The sequence below is a fragment of the Xiphophorus couchianus genome, chromosome 3 (genome assembly GCF_001444195.1).
Source record: "Xiphophorus couchianus chromosome 3, X_couchianus-1.0, whole genome shotgun sequence".
Taxonomy (NCBI): Eukaryota; Metazoa; Chordata; class Actinopteri; order Cyprinodontiformes; family Poeciliidae; genus Xiphophorus; species Xiphophorus couchianus.
Genome location: NC_040230.1, coordinates 144,877 through 166,391, shown reverse-complemented (window position 1 = coordinate 166,391; position 21,515 = coordinate 144,877). Strand labels below are relative to the sequence as shown.

General features: G+C 48.8%; 3 protein-coding genes and 1 long non-coding RNA gene across 6 annotated transcripts; all 4 read left to right on the top strand.

The window, feature by feature from the left end:
- Positions 1–689: 689 nt before the first annotated feature.
- Positions 690–3,690, top strand: prune (prune exopolyphosphatase). Its single transcript, XM_028012796.1, has 9 exons — positions 690–918; positions 1,580–1,687; positions 1,782–1,984; positions 2,121–2,305; positions 2,408–2,566; positions 2,633–2,724; positions 2,815–2,973; positions 3,129–3,219; positions 3,291–3,690. The coding sequence occupies exons 1-9, from the start codon at positions 880–882 to the stop codon at positions 3,497–3,499; spliced, it is 1,245 nt and encodes a 414-aa protein (XP_027868597.1). The 5' UTR covers positions 690–879; the 3' UTR covers positions 3,500–3,690.
- Positions 3,691–4,696: 1,006 nt separating this feature from the next.
- On the top strand, positions 4,697–9,435 carry LOC114141902 (bcl-2/adenovirus E1B 19 kDa-interacting protein 2-like protein). 3 transcript variants are annotated; one of them, XM_028012798.1, is made up of 10 exons: positions 4,697–4,880; positions 5,971–6,051; positions 6,307–6,356; positions 6,440–6,661; positions 6,732–6,914; positions 7,131–7,233; positions 7,309–7,440; positions 7,512–7,598; positions 7,786–7,884; positions 8,959–9,435. In XM_028012798.1, the coding sequence occupies exons 1-10, from the start codon at positions 4,837–4,839 to the stop codon at positions 8,981–8,983; spliced, it is 1,026 nt and encodes a 341-aa protein (XP_027868599.1). In that variant the 5' UTR covers positions 4,697–4,836; the 3' UTR covers positions 8,984–9,435. The 3 variants fall into 3 exon arrangements, with proteins under 3 accessions (XP_027868599.1, XP_027868600.1, XP_027868601.1); XM_028012799.1 differs by lacking the exon at positions 4,697–4,880 and adding an exon at positions 4,931–5,736; XM_028012800.1 differs by lacking the exon at positions 4,697–4,880 and having other exon boundaries at positions 6,227–6,356.
- A 5,625-nt stretch (positions 9,436–15,060) lies between these two features.
- Positions 15,061–17,712, top strand: LOC114141900 (thioredoxin-interacting protein-like). Its single transcript, XM_028012797.1, has 7 exons — positions 15,061–15,777; positions 15,846–15,921; positions 16,001–16,148; positions 16,305–16,517; positions 16,595–16,741; positions 16,954–17,220; positions 17,325–17,712. Exons 1-7 carry the CDS (start codon positions 15,528–15,530, stop codon positions 17,361–17,363), a joined length of 1,140 nt encoding a protein of 379 aa, XP_027868598.1. The 5' UTR covers positions 15,061–15,527; the 3' UTR covers positions 17,364–17,712.
- A 2,721-nt stretch (positions 17,713–20,433) lies between these two features.
- LOC114142057 (uncharacterized) lies at positions 20,434–20,960 on the top strand. The gene is made up of 2 exons (XR_003594953.1): positions 20,434–20,559; positions 20,704–20,960. It is a non-coding gene; the product is annotated as an uncharacterized LOC114142057 (long non-coding RNA).
- The last annotated feature ends 555 nt before the right edge of the window (positions 20,961–21,515 follow it).

Sequence of the window (21,515 nt, the reverse complement as noted above, 5' to 3'; positions counted from 1 at the left end):
GGAAAAATATTGAACAGAATTTACTGGACGGATGTAGTCCCTGGTGCTGCCTGCAGGGGGCGCTGTGGGTCTGCAGCAGCAGGTTTGATGGTAGTCGCAGCGTTAGCCTCACATGGAGCCTTTTTATTGCTTAGATTCATGAATCGGTTCAAAATGAAAACTTTCGTCTTCCTGACACTCCGCTGCTCAGACCAGCAGCGACACCACAGGAAAACCAAAAGGTTTTCTGTTCTGTGGGAAGTAGAGAAAGTTTCTTTTGTCGTTTTCAGGTGTTGGTATATTTGCACTGTTTCCGGGAGATTCTATATTTTTTTTGTTTAAAATATTCAATCTTTGTAAATTCTCTATGGACTGAGATTCTTATTTGAAAAGTTATGGTTCGTCTGTGTTGTTTGCTCTTGTGTCGGAGGGAAAACTCTTCAGTGGTGAATTTTGTGGTATTCGCCCTGGTCTCTGGAGAAATCTAATGTTTATATATTTGACCTCTGACCTTTTGTGTTCTGGTTCTGACCACTTTATATTTTGAACATGTTTTATCTGACAAATATTAATTTGTGTACAATTATTAATGCGAGGTGACTTCCTGTTCTAAGCAGCTGGGGTTCTGGGTCGGTCCAGAAGTTCTCCAGAATGTTCTGGTTCCTCGGAGTCAAACTGAGTGTATCTGTTTTCCGAGCCTGGAGCGAGCCAGTGAAGCCGCCCTGACCTTTCACCCTGTTTTGCGCTAACGGTCGCCTCCGGCAGTGGTCTGTTTACCCGCTCACGTTCCGGTTCGGACCCGCCGCCAGGTGAGCCCGCGGTACCCGTTAACGGCTCGGTTCGGTCGCTTCAGCAGAACCGGGGCGGTACCGTCTGGAAGCTAACGGCTAACTGCCGCAGATGGAGGAGTTTCTGCGGAGCTGCCGGCGGACCCTACAGGTACCGGAACCGTCCTCCGACCCAGTCCCGCTCAGGTTCGGCCGAAGCTGTCCAGCAGCGGTACCGGGTCGCAGCGGCCGCTTTTGTTTGATTTATTGAAATAAATCGATAAGCTGGAGTCATTTTCAAAATAAAAGTCCCGGTCATGGTTTAAAAATGAACAGCGGGGATCCAGAACCGGAAACTTCGTGAATCCTTGAAAAATAATTGGGTAACGTTTTCCTGGAGCTGTAATAAGATTCAGAGTGATGCATAAAAATAACATTAATACAAAAGTTTGTTAGAATACTTAAAATACTGCATCTGTGATGCAGTATTTTGAATAAAAATATTGAATACAGTTGAATTCATTGAATATGAATAAAAATATTCATCTTCATAGATTTGTTTTATAACATTTCATTCTGTTTGGTTTTTATTTATGTTGCTGTAAGTTCAGGGTTTCATTCTTCTTCTGTGGTTTGCTCTAATAACGATAACTGTCCCTTTGATAAATCACCAATAAATGTGACCAATCACCTGATCGGTCCAGCTCAGCTTCAACCGAAACTTTAGACTGCATGAAGTAGGCCAGAAGATTGTAAAACCCAGAGATCACATCCGGGCCAGAACCAGATCCCGGCCTGGTTCTGGTTCTGACTGCTGCATCTCGGTTCTGCAGGAGAACCTGGACCGGGTCGGTCCAGATGTCCACGTGGTTCTGGGGAATGAAGCCTGTGATGTGGACTCCATGGTGTCCGCCATGGCCTTCGCCTACTTCCTGTTCAAGGTGAGGAGTCGCCCAATCAGCTGCCAGGCCTCAGTGAGCCAAGGTCACGCTGTGTGTGTGTGTGTGTGTGTGTGTGTGTGTGTGTGTGTGTCAGACTGCAGGCGACGACTTGCTGGTTCTGCCCCTGATGAACATCCGGCAGTCAGACCTGGCGCTGCGGTCCGACAGCGTGTTCCTGCTGCGCCGCGCCGCTCTGCCGCAACACCTGCTGCTGTTCCGGGACCAGCTGGACCTGCGGGCGCTGCGCCGCGCCGGCCGCCTGCGGCTCAGCCTGGTGGACCACAACGTCCTGCCCAGGTGAGCTGCAGAAGGGTCGTTTGATTCTGCCTGGAGACCACGAACTCATCATGACCCCGGCAGTTGCTGCAGCCGCAGGACCCTGAACGCCTCACCTCCACAGCTGTGTTCTGATCCTCTCTCTCCTCTCCTGCAGTTCAGATGCTGACCTGGAGGGGGCAGTAGTGGAGGTGCTTGACCACCATCAGGCTGAGAGGACACCCTCCCCTACCTGCCCTGTTACCGTGGAGATGGTGGGATCCTGCGCTACCTTGGTAACTGAACGCATCATCAAGGTAGCTCCACAGATCCTGGACCAGCAGCTCGCCTTCCTACTCTATGGTACACACCTGGATACAGACACACCTGTGTACAGCTGCCTGACCAGATTCTGAGGATATATCTGATTAGCACCTGTTCTGAACTGTGTGTGTGTGTGAGCAGCCACAGTGGTGCTGGACTGCGTCAACATGGCTGCCGCTGCAGGTAAAGTGACTCCTAAAGACAGCTGCTATGTTGCTGAGCTGGAGGCGCGATTCCCCTCTCTGCCACCAAGGGGCGCTCTGTTCCAGGAGCTGCAGAAGGCCAAGTTGGACGTCTCAGGTGAGCCTCAGTGTTCGCTAGCGCTCGCAGCGTTTGCTAGTACTTAGAGCAGCGTTCTGTCAGCAGGTCTGAACATGGAGCAGATGTTGATAAAAGACATGAAAGCTGTTTCAGGAAGTCTCAACGTCGCCGTTCCTGTTATCTACCTCAGTCTGGAGGTAACACCTGAACTGTACACACAGTACATCCATACACAGCGGCAGTACCGTGTGAGTGCCAGCAGGGGGCCCTGTTGTGTTGTGTTCCAGGAGCTGCTGCAGAGGGCGGAGTTGGAGGCGGAGCTTTCGGCTTTCTGTCACAAGTCTGGATTTGATTTGCTGCTGATGATGACGATGTCCTTCACTGAGAGAGAGGAGCCAATCAGAGAGCTCGCTGTGTTCAGCCACAGCAGCACCTGCAGGGAGCAGGTACCTCCCGTATTACACACTGGAAGTATCATAGTACTATTGTAGTAGTGACATGTAGTATCACTATGGGAACCTGGTAGTTGTAGTTCTCCGTCAGTACTGTTGTAGTCTCTGCTATTTGTGGTTGCCATGCCAACCATGACGCTCTCCTCCAGGTGAGCAGCTACCTGCAGCGGGCCCAGAGCCCTGCCCTCGGCCTCAGCCCCGCCCCCTGCCTCCACCCTCTGATCTCAGCGTTCCATCAAGGTGAGGCCTTCACCTGGCTCCCCAGGCGGAGGCGGAGCTTGAGGTGCGTAACATCTGTGTGTGGTTGCCAGGTAACGCCCTGGCGTCCAGGAAGAAGCTCCTCCCCCTGGTCCAGGACTTCCTGAGGGAGTGTGATGGTGCTGGTTGCCTAGGAGACGCAGAGGAGGAGCCTGCGGTGCCGCCCACGCCCACGAACAGCCTGGTGGACGGCTGCCCTCTGGACGGCGGCCTGCCGCGCATCACCGCTGAGGAGTTGCGGGGCAAGTTCGATGACCTCTGACCTCACCTCTGTTACCATGGCAACATCTCTGGGAAATGGAGATGCAGCATCAGAACACAAATTACGGTCAAGAACCTTTTTAATCTCACATCAATCTGGTGGGTCCAACAGAACCTACTGGATCGTTCTGTCCCAAACCTCCAGAATAAAAGCCATTATTTCATAAATTAAAGAGACTTTTCAAAACAAAAGCCTTTATTTCTTGTTTTTATAATGTTTATCTTTCAGAAAGTTCCATTCAAATACGACAGGAAGTTGGAGTTCAGCTCAGAACTCTGTTCACAACAATAAAAGCATGTCAGGTTGGGTCTTAATAAAACCTGCCACAATAAAAGTCTGAGATCGGTTCCTTCACAATAAATGTGAGATCAGTTCCTTCACAATAAAAGCCTGCCACATGTTTGAAATTCTAAAGCAGTATGTGGGTGGTTCTGTTTGACCTCTGACCTGAGGAGAACCCAGGTTTGGCCCGTCTCAGAGAAACGTCTTCCTATTGGATCATAGTTTCGCTGCAGCTCCAGATCCGCACTGTGATTGGCCAGTTTGACTTCAATAGATGACCCGGTTCACCACCAGAACCGGGTCTTTCTGGGTTCTGTGGAGGAATGTTGTGTCTCAGTGAGAACTACTTCCTGTCCAGAACCGCAGCACGTTTCACAATGAGGTAGGGAGGAGGCTTTTATTGTGAAACAAAGCAGAAGTGGCAGTTTGAGGTATCCATCTGCAACAGATGCTCGACCTGCTGACCTCTGACCCAATTAGAACCAGTCAGGTGAAAGCTCTGCTTCACCTGCAGACCCAGAACCAGGTCCAAACCCCCAGCTGAGTCAACGGACGACCCCAGTCCTCCTGATCTGGCTGCAGGACCTCACCAGACCCAATCTTAGTGGCTCAGAACCAGCCAGGACCGCAGCAGAATGTTCTGACCCGGATCCGGTTGAGCTGCAGCAGAAACCAGAATCTTCAGACCAGAACATGTGCTGGTTCTGTCTGGTCATTGCTCTTGATGTTCTGGGTCTGGAATCCAACCAGAACCAGAACATCTGAACAGGAAGTTTCCAGACCCAGCTGGAGAATGGAACCGGCGCCAGCGGGCTTTAGGACCCTGCAGCTCCTCCTGCAGCGCCTCCTGCTGATTGGTTAATGAAGCTGCAGCTGACGTCCCGCCTCACCTGTCTGCAGCAACCAGGTGAGCCTGGACCAATCAGAGAGCGGCTCTGCCCTGCGATGCAGTCGGACCTGCTGGGCGAGTCAGACAGGAGAGAGAGGAGGAACACACACACCGGCAGTCGGCCATACATGCAGAGCAGAACACACCGTGACATCACTGTGACATCATGAGCTCCCCCACTGGGCAGATGGACGGGACCACCGAGGACAGGTGAGCCCGGTTCTGACCGGACCGCAGCAGAACTTCAGAGTGTGTGTGTGCTTCCTGTTCCTGATCACAGAGGAAGTCGTGTTTCTGTCCGGCACCGGTTCTTCCCGTCTGTCAGCGAAGGCTTCACTGCCTCAGTTCTGATCATGTTCTGGGTCAGAGACTGGACCAGGCTGAGGAGAGAACCGGTTCTGGTCCTCAGCAGAAGAACCGGGTCGGTGTAGATGATGTCACTGTTTGGATAGTCAGCTCCTGATTGGTTCAGGTCCAGTTTACACTGCGAGCAGAACTGTGGTTTTTAACTCCAGAACCTCCAGAACCTTTCCAGTCCAGTGACATCCTCCAGAAATCCTGATGGACCAGAACCGTTTTCCCTCACACCTGAGGGACGACTCGTCCCCTGGGACACCTGTCCTCTGGTCCAGGTCCACCTGTCCTCTGACTGACTCTAGTTTCCATTGTTTTGACTGTCTCAGGTGTTAAGCGTTAAGCCCCGCCCCCTTAACACATGTGGGTTTTTCCCAGCCAGACCCTGAAGGCAGCACGATGGAAACATGAAGCAGGCTCTCACCTGGCTGGGCCTTGCAGGAACAATAGGCCCCGCCCTCCTCACCTGCTCAGGTGTGTCAGTGTTAGCGGTCGGGCCGGTTCCTGCTGAGCAAGAGAAGCTTCTCACCTGGAGAACCGGACCGGGTCGGTTCCACAGAACCATCAGGTCAGAAGTGAGTCCTGGTACCGGTGGTGCTGTGGACCGCATGTGGGTCACCTGTTAATCTGGGGACAAATGTCCTTGATGGAAGCTGGATCGGGTCGGGTCGGTCAGTGAGCTGGGTTACCGGGTCCGATCCAGTCCAGTCCGGTCGGCTAAAGTCCAGTTACTCAGATGTTTCCTTCCTGGTTTCATGTCTTTGGTTTTCCGTGATTCTGGTTCTGGGTGTACTGGACCAGCAGAACCTGCCTGGTTCTGAACATGTTGACAGCGTTATCCAATCAGAGAAGGGACTCGGTGACTGGACTGTTTCCTAGGAAATGGACCAATCAGTTCTCTGTGACATCATCAGCTGCACGCTAACTGTGTATTTGGCCCCTGCAGGGCGGCTGAGGAAACCCCGTGGCCCGGCAGCATCCAGGACATGGAGCTGAGGGAGGAGTGGCTGGACGACGGCTTCCCCAGGTAAGCCCGCGTCCAGCAGAACCAGTACCGGCCCGCTTACTCAGCTTCAGGCCAGATGACGGCCTCAAGCCGAGCAAGCATGTGGTGACAGTGGGCAGGAAGAACCTTCCAGCAGAACCAGAATTAAGGACGGTTCTGAAGGTTCTGATCAGCATTATTACATCAAATCCTCTAGAACCTTCACTGGTTTTACTGGACCGGGTTCTGCTGCTGATCTGTTATGACCCGGTGGTTCTGTTCTGACCCGGTCCTCAGGCCGCTCCTAGAGGATACCGAGGGTCCAGCAGGAGGCGCCGCAGACTCAGGTGAGTCTCTGGTTCCGGTCCAAACGGATGCCATCGATCCATTGAACCGAACCTAATCAAACCCGATCCCGACCTCTCGTTAGCCCCGCCCACCAGCCTGGTCCCGTCGGGCGGGGGCGGGGCCAGGAAGCGGCTGACGGCGCCGGCCCTCAGCGACCCGAACAGCGACAGCTTCTCGGCGGCGGCACTGTCCGGGACGCCGGACGACTCGCTGTCACTGGACATCAAGGTGGAGGACCTGGAGACGCCGTCTGGCAGCGAGTCGGGGACGCTGCCGGACGGCGTGCACGACCTGGAGTGGGAAGGTGAGGCGGCGGGGAGGCGGAGCTAAAGGAGCCGCTGCTCGGATGCTGACTTCTGACCTCTTCCTGACAGACGACCTGCCCGAGATGGGGAGGGGGCGGTCCGTGGGCGCGGCGGAGCCCAGCGAGGGTCTGATGGAGTTGGACCAGGTGGACCAACATGGCCGCCGGTGGAGGCGGTTCTCCATATCCGGACAAGAGTACCAGGTCAACATGAGCGTCCTGGAGCCATACCTGCAGGTCCTGTCACATGGAGGTCAGAGGTCACACACGCACCTGCAACTCACCTGTAACACACCTCAAACACAGTAACTCACCTGCAGCGTCTGAAACCCGGGAAACACGCAGTCACATGAACACCTGCAACACACCTGGAACAACCATGGAACACACCTGTAGCAAGCCTTAACCTTAATCAGATCGATTTCTGTGGTCACCGTGACAACCGAGTGAAATTACCTGTCATTGGCAGGTTACTACGGAGACGGGATGAACGCCATAATTCTGTTTACTTCCTGTTACCTGCCAGAGAACACAGTGGAGGACTATGAGTACGTCATGGAGAACCTGTTCAGGTGTGTTTGGGCGTGGACTCACGGAGCAGAAGCCCACCTGGACGGTCAGGTGACCCGGCTCTGGTTCTCCTGCAGGTACATCGTGGGAACGCTGGACCTGATGGTTTCAGAGAACTACCTGCTGGTCTACCTGTGCGCCATGGCTCCCAGGAACAAGCTGCCAGCCATCAAGTGGCTCCACCAGTGCTACACCTCCATCGACAGGAGGTAGGATGGATTCCTCCAGCGGGGCAGGGCGGGCGGGTGGAGCTAGCTGCTCAGCAGGTGTTTCTGTGCAGGTTGAAGAAGGACCTGAAGGGCCTGCTGGTGGTGCATCCGGCCTGGTACATCAAGGCTCTGATCACACTGGTCAAACCCTTCATCAGGTCTGCAGCGCACACACTGGTCCCATACACACACTGGTCCCACACATACTGGTCCCACACAGACTCGCAGGAAATCAGGCCAAACACTGAGAATCTTTTCATTACTTTTCATTAACTTGTCTATTAGCATCTTGGGACCATGATCAGAGAACTTATTGTGACCTTTGACCTCACCTGTTTTCCATAGTGACAAATTTAGCAGGAAGATTCGCTTCGTTCAGAACCTGGAGCAGCTGTCGCAGTTCGTCCCCACAGACAGGCTGCAGATCCCAGAGGCAATCCGACAGTAAGAGCTGAAACATTCCTGAGCTAACGCTGAGCTAACGCTGAGCTATCGTTGAGCTAACGCTGAGCTATCGTTGAGCTAACGCTGAGCTATCGTTGAGCTAACGCTGAGCTATCGTTGAGCTAACACTGAGCTATCGTTGAGCTAACGCTAAGCTATCGTTGAGCTAACGCTGAGCTATCGTTGAGCTAACACTAAGCTATTGTTGAGCTAACGCTGAGCTATCGTTGAGCTAACGCTGAGCTATCGTTGAGCTAACACTGAGCTATCGTTGAGCTAACGCTGAGCTAACACTAAGCTATCGTTGAGCTAACGCTGAGCTAACACTAAGCTATCGTTGAGCTAACGCTGAGCTATCGTTGAGCTAACGCTGAGCTAACGTTGAGCTAACACTGAGCTATCGTTGAGCTAACGCTGAGCTATCTTTGAGCTAACACTGAGCTATCGTTGAGCTAACACTGAGCTATCATTGAGCTAACACTGAGCTATCGTTGAGCTAACGCTGAGCTAACACTAAGCTATCGTTGAGCTAACGCTGAGCTAACACTAAGCTATCGTTGAGCTAACGCTGAGCTATCGTTGAGCTAACACTAAGCTATCGTTGAGCTAACGCTGAGCTATCGTTGAGCTAACGCTGAGCTATCATTGAGCTAACACTGAGCTATCGTTGAGCTAACGCTGAGCTAACGCTGAGCTATCGTTGAGCTAACGCTGCTGCTACTCTGTTATTCTACTGTTATTCGGTCTGCTCTTGCTCTATTTTACTCTCATTCTGCAGATCCTGAACTGTTTTTTGTTATTCTGTTCGTGTCCCATGAACAGAATAGCTACATGCTGCTGTTTAGCATGTAGGTCGATTTGTCTCTTCTGTATCCGTACTGTCCCTGTCTCTGTTCATGTGTTCACCTGTTCCTTCAGTGACTGAAGTTTTTCCAGATCTTTGTTTTAGACGTTTTATTATTTGACCTTTCTCTCTTGGTCTAATTTTTCTCCTGATGCTTAAATCACCGATGAATCGATTTAAACTCCATGAATCGTCTGTCTCCATCTGTCTCATGTCTCCGTCCTTCACAGGTACGATGAGAAGCTGAGAAGATGATGACCTCAGATGACCTCTGACGGATCAGACCGGGTGAATGTGGAGGCCGAAGCCTGACCCTGCTGACCTTTGACCTGCTGGTTGTACAGACCTTCAGACTGTGGTTTATTTATGCTGCTTTGTTTATGTTGGGAGTTTTTAAGGAACTCTTCCTGGGTCGGTTTTCCGGCTCATCTCCATGGAATTGTGTCCAGGGCTGATCTTCATCAGCAGCTCCTCCTCCTCCTTCACTGCCTTCTCTCTACCTGACACCAACTTACTGTTTCCATGGCAACGTTTGGTCTCAGCACCACCCATAAATCGTAGCAGCGCCAACATGTGTAATCTGGTTGATGTGGTTGGTTCTGGTCTGGGTGTAGATTGGGTTTCATGATGCAGGGGGCGGGGCATCTGTGTAGGAGGTTCCTGATTGGTTGTTCACCTGCTGCAGTAATAAAATATTTTCAAGATGCCTTCGAGTTCTGTCATGTTTTACAGTGTGAACGGTGGCTCAGGGGCTTGGCAAAGTCTGGAGTGGTCTGTGTTGGACCAGTCTGTGGGAACGGTGCTCAGTCCCACAGGGGGCGTGGTTCTGTCCTGCATGGGGCGTGGCTAATTCCGTGTGACGAGATAGCGTTAGGGTTACAGAGGCTTATGGAGAAGAGGAGTTATAAGCTGTTTCTCCCCTCTGTTACCATGGCAACGTTAGATCGATGTCTAACAAGATGGATGACTTAACATCGCTGTCCAGGAGCCAGAAGGAATACCAGGAATGTAGTTTAATATGTTTTACGGAGACATGGCTGCACCCAGACATTCCTAATGCCAATGTTACCATCGAGGGCTACCGGACCGTTTGGGCTGATGGGGGGCTGCACCCAGAGCGGTAAGAGGAAAGGAGGCGGGCTCGCCGTTCTAGTAAACAACCGTTGGTGCAATCCTGCTCATATAATGGCGAAGGACAGATTCTGCTGCCTGGATGTTGAACTGTTGGTGGTTGGTCTTTTTCCGTTTTACCTGTCCCATGAATATTCCCATGTTGTCGTGGTGACTGTTTACTTTCCTCCCCCTGCTAATCCCATGGTGGCCTGTGACATCATCCACTCCTCTAGCTTGCTTGCCGACTGAAGCGAGCTACAACGCTTCATGAACATCCAACTGCATTCATGGTTGTCTCGGGTGATTTTAATCATGTCACCATGGACAAAACCCGGCCAGTATGTGAGCTGTTCCACCAGAGAGGACAGAACTCTGGACCTGCTGTACGCTAACGTAAAGGATGCATACAGTTCCTCTCCCCTCCCTCCACTCAGACGGTCCAATCATAACCTGGTGCACCTCAGCCCATGATATATACCTCTGGTGAAGAGACAGGCTGCAACCATGAGGACAGTGAGGAGGTGGTCACTGACTGGCATGCACTCTGTGAGCCAAATATGGAGGACATTGATGAGCTCACTGAGAGCATAACACATTATATCAACTCCTGTGTTGACGCCATCATCCCAACTGAGACAGTTTATTGCCCTGGTCATATCAAAACCATCCTGAATGAGAAGAGGAAGGCTTTCAGAGATGGCAACAGGGATGATGTGAGTAATTCAGAGGTGCTTGAAGGTGAAGATCAGAAGAGTTAAGGAAGATTATAAGAGGAAGCTGGAGAGGAAACTCCAGCAGGAAAACACTAGAGGACTATCTACTATGTGCTACAGACATCATCATCCATTAAAACTCTGAAGAATCTGAATTAATGAGCCCTCAGTGAAAGATCCTTTTGGGGCCCTCTATTCCTGCTACCAATGTGGGTTTCTGCAGTCCGATGATCGGGTCCTTCATTCACCTGCTATGAACTTATTGCTTCTCTGGCAGCGTTGCTTACATCATATCCTGAATGCCTGCATCGTATCGGACACATTTATCGGCGCAGATTTCCTGATCTTTGGGGGATCGGAGATCGGTCGATGCTTCCATGTGAAGCCGATCTCATCCACTGATCTCATCTTCCTCTGCAAAGGGTTAAAGGTCAGCTGCTGTCCTAAGAGGTTGGACCGACCCACCGGGTCAGGTCTGAAAGTTTTCAGAAGCAGTAAATATTGTGCTAGTATCAGTATTGGACCAAGGAAAGCAAGCCTTTAAAATTGTGATGCTTTTTATGGGTCAAATAGACTCAAGAATTACATTTTTTGTCATGGAGCCCAAGATTCCTGGCGGCGCCTCTGTAGCCAACTGCAGCTTAGAGCCGCTCATGATGTGTTAATGCAGCCTGATGGAAAACATCTTACAATGTCAAACATTGAGAAGTTTTAATTATTATCAAACGTCATGAAGCCAAAAAATCTCAGAAACATTTCGGGCCGACCGGGAGAATCAACACAAAGAACCGGACCGGTCATGTCGCTGCCAAGCTAAGTTTCTGTTAGCAGCTCCACGATAATCTTTCTGATGAACATTAGCAAGAGAAAACAAACCTTTATCTTGACTTTTAAAGTCTTACTCCTCCCTTTCTCTCTCTCTGAAGAATAAGTTCTTTGTGTGACATCGTTTTGCTAACTTTTCTTCCACCGGAGCTTTGGAGGTTTGGATGCAGCTCATGTGAACAGGGAAGCCTGACCTACCACGGCCACCAGGGGGAACCCAAGAACAATTTATTTTTTATTTCTGAAGAATGATTTATACATGATCTAATACATGTTAACCAAACCTCCAAACATCCAAATACAGCGATGTTGGAGATTCATAGGCTTCATTTTGAGCTAAGTATAAGCATCCGATCAGTGCTTGACCAAAGGTTTCCATATGAGTGAGAGGCATCTGAAGAGCCATCGGTGTTCGGTGTTAACCCTAACCGGTGTTCTGAATATCTACCCAACAATCCTCCTGGTGGCAGAGAGCAAAGGAAAATCTGACGATGGTACAGATCGTCAGATTTTCCTACTATAGCGCCACCGTTATGTTTACACAGCAGTTAGTAAAAATAATCGGAAATCATTCTTTAAGTGACGAGATTTAAGTGGCACTTAGCAGATACGTATAAAAAATATTGATGAATGACGAAAACGTTTGTAAAACCACCAGATTCCTTCATTTGAATATCTTGGTAAACTACAGACCGGTTCCCTAATCTCCATGTGAAGTGATGCACTAATTATTTCATCAGAATGTGTACCTGTTAAATATGTGTTGTTACATCGGTGCATTAAAACCCTGCATCAGAATAGCACAGTTAGTGTCATAACGTTACAATATATGAATTTCTAACAATGCTTGTAAAAATGAAAGTTTCAGACATGCACACAAGTTTCTATTGAAATTGAACACAGACATCTGATCCCTGCAAAAAAATGTTTGCACGTAAATAATTTGACTGGCAGTCTTCATAGAGCACCGTCTAAATGTGAACAGCACCTGAAATGACAGGGTAAAGTTTATTAATATTAATATATATACACCGTATTTTCCGCACTATAAGGCGCACCTAAAAACCTTCAATTTTCCCTTATATATGGACAAATATTGAGCCACAACTGGTCTCGCAACTACGGTAAGCAGCCGCCGACTTCATTTTCCCCCGTAGAAGAAGAAGCGCGCGGTGCAGGCTGGGTTTTGTGTAAAGACCCCAAAATGGCTCCTATGAAGAGACGCAGAGTTTAAGCTCCAGGCGATCAGTGACGCAGTAAAACACGGGAACAGAGCAGCAGCAGAGAATTTAACATGAACCAATCAATGGTTATAGTGGAAGTGGAGGAAGCAACAGTTGTTTATTTTGGGAATGAAGGGAGTTTTCAGAACGCTGGTTTGTAATCTATTAATAAAGTTTGACTGACCTATCAGACTGTTTTGTCGACATTCCCTTTAGCGCAGCTCCATCTAGTGGATGCATAACGTAACCGCAGCCTCTACTGTCTATTCTATGCGCCTTATAATGCGGTGAGCCTTATATATGAAAAAAGTTTTAAAACAGGCCATTCATTGAAGGGTGCCTTATAATGTGGAAAATACGGTATATATCAGTGACGTGCGGTGAGGTGCAATGCTGGTGAGGCACTGACTTAATCATAATCACACAAATATAGACCCCTTGCATGTTTACATAATTAAATTTTGCACATGTGGAAAATGCTGGAGGGTAAAAAGACAATTTCTTTACATGTCATCCATAGCCGCGCTGCATTGAGTTAACAATACAACTTAAGTATTATTAATTTCGTGCTGTGCTCCACAGCAAAGAGAAAACCCATTAAAGTACAACTCAAAACCACATCTTTCACAGACTCATTGCCACAGCAACCGACAACAACGGCCCTAAAAAACCACTCAGATATTTTCCACAGAGCAGAACATTCAGTCTGTTGCAGTGGTTTGGTTTTAGCCAGTGTTGTATAGTAACGAAGTAAAAATACTTCACTACTTTACTTAAGTATATTTTGGAGTACTTCATACTTTCCTCGAGTATGAAAATTTTTGATGACTTTCACTTTTACTTCACTATATTTCCGAACTTAATTGCGTACTTTTACTCCGATACATTTTCAATGTGTGGTTTAGTTACTCGTTACAAAAAAGCGAGAGAGAGAAACAAAGTGTTTTGACCCCATCTACTGATTGACTGCAACAAAGTCGGTAGCCTACTTGCCTGGGCTTGTTCATCACCACCAATAGGATACACCTGTTTCGCTTCTCCCATTAAACACAAAGCAAGTCTCGCAATCAGCAGCAGCCACATGGAGGAGGAGACGAGACCACAACGACTGCAACTACGTCGGACACGGCTCCAGCAGAACCACCAGCTGGTGATGAGAGCCCATGGCCTTATTTAAACACAATATACTCTTTCGTGGGTGTTAAAGATTCGTCGTACCGCATGCAGTTTATGTTATTCCTGCCCAAAGATGTGGAAATTCTATCTTACAAAAACTCCCCGTCCAACTTGAAGAAACACATCGAGGTAACGTCTTATGAAATGGTTATAATCCTCCTGTTCCAGTAACTACAGCTTGGTCACTAGGCACTATTGAGAAATCTTGACCATAACGTTACCTGTATAAATGAACTTTGTTTGGCATCGTTTCAGTTCCACGCGCGGTGTATTTAGCTTAGGCCTAATGTTGACTGTAGCAGGCTACCTAGACTCCTCTGTTCAAGGGGGACAGAAGCCATAGCGATAGCAATTTAGACTAAATTTAACGAATATAGGAAAGGCATGCAAGTTCAAAACCAGGTTTACAAAAAAGGTCTCCCTCTTCAGATGCCAATAAGCTGCATTTCCCTCCCAATTCTTTTTTTCTTTTGCATAATGACCAGTTGTGTGCACCACCTACTGACTGTAGCATTGACTGATTCACTGATTTGTGAAGTAGAGTAATCGTAACAGCTCTTTTTCTTCATGTTGGCTGCATTTTCTGTACTATTTATTTTTCTCATTTTCAGCACTGACCTTACTTGAAGGGAAAACTTAAGGCTTACAAAAACTTTGTATTTTCTGTCCTGGAGGGTTTACTAAGAAGCTGGTTCAGTTGTAAAGCAGGTTAAGTTAACCTTGTGCTATAGGTAAAGCACCTAATTTTCTTAACTAAATGATGCCTGCAGGTATATCTATTAGCAGGTTTCATTTTGCCTGCACTTGGTTGTGTACATTATTTTAAGTGTATTTGACAAGTTTACCAAAATATAAAAAATGTCATTCAAACTGCATTTGCTTTGTTTTACTTTTTACTTGTACTTTTCATTACATTACTTGAGTACATCCATTTTTACAGTAATTTCCATACTTAAGTACAAGAAGTTTCAGATACTTTAAGACTTTAACTCAAGTAACATTTCAGTCAGTGACTTAGACTTTTACCAAAGTCATATTTTGGAGAGGTACTTATACTTTTACTTGACTCTGAGATTTCAGTACTTTATACAACACTGATTTTAGGCTTAATGTTTATTTCGCCATTATTAATAAGTGATTGTTGTGGTAAGAGGAGAAAACTATAAATACATTGCTGCATTTTACTGTATGGCTAGCTCCATGGCTAACTCCATGGCTAACTCCACGGATAGCTCGCGGTTTCTGTCTCTTACTCTGCAGTTGTGGAGTCACAATGTTTGGGATCGTGAGCGCCCCCTGCCATGAGGCCACGGCAGGGAACCATCTGTTTGGTTCTTATGCTTCCTATGGTTCTGTTGGTTCTGTTTGGTTCCGTTGGTTCTGATGCAGGGCAGCAGCTGTTGTTGTTGACTCTAGTTCTGTTTCTATTCTCACTCCAATGATTCTCCTGCCAGCTTCTGTCCATGCGGCGTCTCTGAGCTCTGATTGGCTGAAGGTCAGGGCTGACCAATCACAGCTCTCTGTTTGTGAAGGCTCGGTCTGAACACACACTGGGCACGTGCCCCCCCCACACACACACACACACACCTCATCCCCAAATACCCCCCCACCCCTCCTCTAACTGCCCCCACACCGGGTATAAAGCTGAGCTGCCCCAGAGTCCTGCAGAAACAAACAGACCCGTCTGGTTCTGATAGTTCTGATTGTTCTTCCTCCATCTTCCTTTTCCTCGCCTCGGTCAGGTCGGCCATGGTTCTGTCCTCAGCCAACAAGCCCCGGGAGTTCCGGGTCGTCTTCTCTGACCCGACCAGAACCTTCTACAGCAGTGGGGACAAAGTGTCCGGCTCGGTCCGGCTGGAGGCCAGCGCCCCCTGCAGGTTGACGCGCCTGCGGGTCACAGCGGCCGGCTGCGCCCGCGTAGAAAGCCGGCGCCGCAGCCAGGAGGTGGAGTACCTGAAGTATGAGGATGAGGTCCGACTGGACCCGGTTCTGAACACAGGTGAGGAAGCTGCTGGACGGCTGCGTCTCCGAGTGTCTCCGTCCCCTAATGTCCCTCCGTGTCCCCAGATTCTGACGGCTACTTCTTGCTTCCTGCGGGGAAATCCTTCTGCTTCCAGTTCGGCTTCGAGCTTCCTCCTCCCGGGTGAGTCTCTGACCCGGTCCACTTCTCTGGTTCTGTTTGGTTCTGTTTGGTTCCGATGGTTCCAATGGTTCTGTTGCAGGCGGCTGGTCTCGTCCTTTAAAGGGAAGTTTGGGTCGGTGCGGTACTACGTGAGAGCAGAGCTGCAGCGGCCTTCCCAGCATGCATTGCAGTGCGAGCGAGAGTTTGAAGTGGAGGAACCGCTTGACGTGAACCGACCCGACCTGCTGGTACGACCCGCACAGACAGAACCAGAACCAACAGAATCTGATCCAAATGATTAGATAGAAAACTAAGGCTGTGGTTCATGCCACCCATCCTGACCCAGAACCTGACTTTAATCCCGATCTTTCTCCTAACCCACTGACCTCTGACCCCTGCTCCAGGCTCCAGCGGCGGCCTCCCGGCAGAAGAAGCTCACCTGTCTGTTCATCCCTGACGGCCAGGTGTTGGTCTCGGCTCAGATCGACAGGAAGGGCTTCTGCGAGGGCGAGGACATCAACATCAATGCCAAGTTCGAGAACACCTGCTCTCGGATCGTGGTGCCGAAGGCCGCCATCGTCGCCAGACACTCCTACAGCGTCAACGGGACCGCTAAGGTGAGCGAGGCCAGGTCAGAACTGCCCCAAAACCTCTGGGGTTCTGATGCCAGGCTCAACTCCGGGTTCCTTCACAGATTCTGCGCCAAAAACTGACAGCGGTCCGGGGGAACGCCATCATGTCCGGCATGTGCGACATGTGGCAGGGGCGGAGCCTCCGGGTCCCAAAGCTGAAGCCCACTCTGCTCGGCTGTGACATCATCAAGGTGGACTACGCCCTCATGGTGAGTCATCTGTGATGTCATCAGAACAGAGGGAGGGGTTCAGCCACACGTGGACAGAAACCAGAGAAGCCTCAGGTGTTCCTCAGGGCTCCACGTTTGGCCCCTGCCAGTACCTGTTTCTGTGACGACACAGAAGAAGAAGAAGAAGCGTGGCTGAACTCGGCCGTTATGCAGATGACATCACCGTTTACTCACACCTGTCCGCCCCCCAGGTCTACCTGCACATCCCCGGCAGTGAGAAGCTGGTGCTGGAGCTGCCTCTGGTCATCGGCACCATCCCGTTCAGCGGCGTCGGCAGCAGGACCAGCAGCATGAGCAGCCGGGACTCCGCCCTCTCTGGCCCCCCCAGCTACAGCAACATCCACCAGGACCTGAGGGCGGACGGACCCCGCATGCCGCTGCTGTACGACTACGACGGCATGGGGCTCTTCATCAGGGTTCCTGAGGGGTGCTACCCCGCTCCGCCCGCCTACAGCGAGGTGAGGAACCCGAACCCAACGCCATCCATCCGCTGCTCAGTCTGGTGGTGAGCAGTCAGAGGTTTTTGATGGATGCCTGACCTTTAACCTTTTGTGGTCTTCAGGTTGATGAAGATGCCGTTCACTCTCAACAGGTCTTCTGAAGACAGACAGGAGGACACTGTCCCTTTAAAAAGGACACCGTCTCTTTAAGTCTGAGGACAAAGACACCAAACAGATTGGAAAGACCAAAACTGATCCATCGACTCAGACAGCTGCTCTGTTTTATACTGACATATTTACATGACTCAGCAGTTTAAAGATGACCTGGGTGTTCCTAATGTCAAGGCAGTGTCGATCTTTGTGAAATCATGTTTATTGTTTGTAAATATTTTGGGGGGGGGGGTTTCTACAGTAACAGGAAGTTACAATCATGTATATTTTGTAAATAATCAGATTTTAAAAAAATTCTATACATTGAATAAACAATATTGACATATGAATATATTTGAATCTCAGAGTCGTTAATATCTCTCTCACTCACCTCTGGTCAGACTGCTTGATCCGGTAAGAACTATAGCCCGGTCCGGTTCGGCAACAGCTGTTACTGGTGGTGGTTTCACATTTAGTACCGGTGATCTACCTCCATTAGCATTTCCGGTAGCAATAGCTTCGTTAGCGCTGCTTGTTTTTGATGTTTTTCTCAGCCTCTGTAGCGCTGTGTCCAGTTCGGCATCAACTGTGGTGTATCGGGTCCAGTGTTGGTCCGGTAACAGCTGTTTAGGGTGGCCTTGGTCCTGTTGGATTGGTGGATTTAGTACAGCAGGCAGTATAGCTCCTGTTAGCATCTCAAAAAGCGTCCAGCTCTGCCCATCTCAGCATGGCATTTATTTTTAGCTCATTAAGGTAACATCACCTGTTAGAGCAGGGGGGGGGGGGCAACTCCAGGCCTGGAGGGCCTAAACGTCTCCTGCAACTTTTAGATGTGTCTCTACTTAAACACACCTGAATCAAATAATGAGGTCATCAGCAGGACTCTGGAGAACCTGACTGCACTTAGGAGGAGATTCAGCTGTTGGATTCAAGTCTGTTGGACCAGGGAGACGTCTAGGAGTTGCAGGACACCGGACCTCCAGGACCAGGACTGCCCACCCCTGTGTTAAGTGTTTGTCAGTTTTGCTGGTATAAATGACTCAAAGTGTTGTGTAGAAATGTCCAGGGCACAGATTAGGCTGATTTCCACACCGGCTCTGGCACTGCACTCTCCTTGCTTTCATGTGGGAAATTATCCAGATTCTCCTCACTTTTTTTCCTTTTTTTTAAATTACAGCCAACAGTGACAGTGTAGCATTATCTAAAATTACACCAGTCAAACGCAATATGATAAACGAACTCGAGTAAAGTTAGCCTTCCTGTGTTTAATGGCGACCTCCATGGGTGAAAATATAACAAAAGATGTACATTTTTTAAGTAATTATGAGTTTTGAAGCAATTTCTTAGTTAACAGGAAAATTACAACATATTTGGGCCAACATGTTGAACTAATCGTGGATCCCTTTAAAGCTGCTTTACATTCAGAATTATTCACCCTGTTATTGAGACATTTGAATGAACCAATATCTTCCTATTTGAACGTTTCTTTTTCAGATAGGAACATATAAACTTCTGGGACTGCTGCAGTTCTATAGCGCCTTAGCCCCGCCCACACGCATAGCTCCGCCCATAGACGTAGACGCCTACACGCAGTGGCGCAAGAAAGTGGGTATGCACTGAATGCAACGCATAGTGGCGCTGCACTAGAGGGGCCACAAAAATGATGTGGGGATTTTCTTTCAGCTGTTTGTGCGTGTAAAAGAGGAGCCGCACTGATTAGGGGCCCCTCTGCTCCTTCACCTGCCTTCCTGTCGCTCTCCTACCACACAGGTCACTCGGCAGGCGGCCCCTCCACAACACGCAAAGTTAAATTTGAAGGGTAGTAGTGGACTCGTCAACAGTGAGTGGCATGAGATGGAGTGGCACAAAAAAAACTGCGGGGGGGGGGCGTGCCATGGTGGCGTAGCGGTTAGTGCGCGGCCGTTGCGGGTTCGACTCCCGGACACGGCGACATTTGCCGCATGTCTTCCCTCCTCTCCTTCCCCGTTTCCTGTCAGTCTACTTTCGTAAAAAGGGACACTAGAGCCTACAAAAGACCCCCTGGTCTGGGGGGGTTTTACCCAGGGGTAAAAAAACAAACAAAAAAAACCTCTGCAGCACAAAACAGAAAACGGAAGAGGGGGAAGGGGTAAAGATGTTGGAGGGACAAAGAAAAGCTTTTCAAAGTGGTTGAAAGACAGTAAGGAATGAACAGGAGGGTTGTAAATATTCAGGGTAGCTTAAGCTAGTCTGTAATGGCAGCTTTCTGTTGTCTTGTAATTAGGGTTGCCACCCCTCCCACAAAATACACAATCATCCCGTATTTAACTTGGGTTGTGTTTAAGGGAGGAGAGGAGGCGGCAGACTCGTCAAAAACTCCCAACCACACTGGTACTGGGAATTTCCCAGTGTTGTCCTTTAATAAACACGCTCTTCACCAACCTTACAAAGCCAAACATGAAAATGAGTCCAAATAACCCGTAACGTTACTAAAAGTTAGGGAGCTAACCGTCTAGCACGTTTCTCTCACGCTCTCTAGAGAGAAGCCGTGGCGCATACTTGTGACATCATTAGCGATACTAGAGTATCTTAAAGAGACACTACACAATTACGGCTGTTACAAACTGTTAATACGGACGCGATTTGTTCCGTATTTCTATAAATAGACACGCCTATCACACACATATCAACACTAAGTGTAACAATAATGACCTAATTAAACACAGGATATGTTAAGGTCAGCTAAATTGTCGTGGCGGGAGCTAAAGGACCCCAGAACGGTTGCCTAGAGACGGACTCTACGCAGCCGCGGTGAGCCGCGATCAACCCGCGTCTTTCTAAAATAATATCCCATGAGTGGGAAGACGCGCATCCCAGGCTGAACAATTTCAGTGAAGTTGAATACGGGCAAGTTAAAAAAAAAAATCAATATATTGTATCTTTGGCTTACTTTTTTGTTTCGTTCTTTTAGGCAGCAATTTATTCACATATTTATTATTATTATTATTGATATTTTAATTAAAGATGAGTTGTACAAGTTTATTAGTCCTCAGTGTCACTAAAAAGGTGATTCTGGCAGGGAGACATTTGAGTTTAAACAGATGCAGTGTCCAGTCAGTAACTGTTGTCCAACAAGGACATTAAATTAAAGATTCATTTTTTATGTGGTTTGATTTTTAAACCATCTTAACACAAAATTCATGTCATTCAGCTGTGAGGATGGAGAGTGTCGCGAGATTAGTTTCTGTTGTATATCTAGAGTAACGGTAGTTACACTTCCTGACCACTGGGGGAGCACTAGGAAAGGACACACAGAAAGCACGGCTTTTCAACCGGATAGCTTCTCCTGTCTTCCCTCATATCATGACAGAGAGAAAGAGAAGATGACAGGAGGAGGCAGCGGGTCGGTCTAATGCAGGTACTCAGGTCCAGTTCTGTTAGATGCATCCTACAGACCGGGACCGGCTCTGACGGGCCTGGTACCGAGCCGATCAGCTGATCCAGGTGTTGAAGCAGTGATTTGGTTTTGGCCTTGGAGAACCTGAAGCTTAAAGCTTCCTGGTGTTTTTTTTCTCTTGTGACTGAAATTTGACCTAAATTGTAAAATAAATCATCTTTTGCTACTGACATCAACTGCTTAGTGATTATTAGTGTCTTTGTGTTGCACCAGTGCCAGAATTTACCCTCAGTTGTCTTGTAAGATAAGTAGCAGCAGATAGTTCATTCATTCATTGGTTCACTCATTCATTAAACTTGATCAGTTTTCTTCCAGAGAACGTTCCAGAACTCTGAGGTTCTGTTCTGATTCATTCGAGCCAAAACAGGAACCTCAGGCCTTCACAATAAAACCCTTCCCGTCTCCTTCACAGTAAGAGCTGAGCGTCTCAGCGGACGGTTGGACATGAGGACAGCGGGACATTTTTAGCAGAGACGTCCCAGCTGTCTCGGTCTCAGGTTCAGCTTCTCGGAACCAGAAAAGGACGACAGGACCGTCAGAGGGTCGGTTCTGGTTCTACAGCAGGTCGGGTCCAGGCTGATCAACCTGCAATTAAACTGTTCTGACCCGGTTCAGCTGGAACTGGATCTCCTGTTTACAGCTGTTTCCATCAGAACCTGTAACCCAATAAAACCACAGACAGAACCAGAACCACTGAGGGTGAACTGGAAGTGGGGCAGAAGCCGCT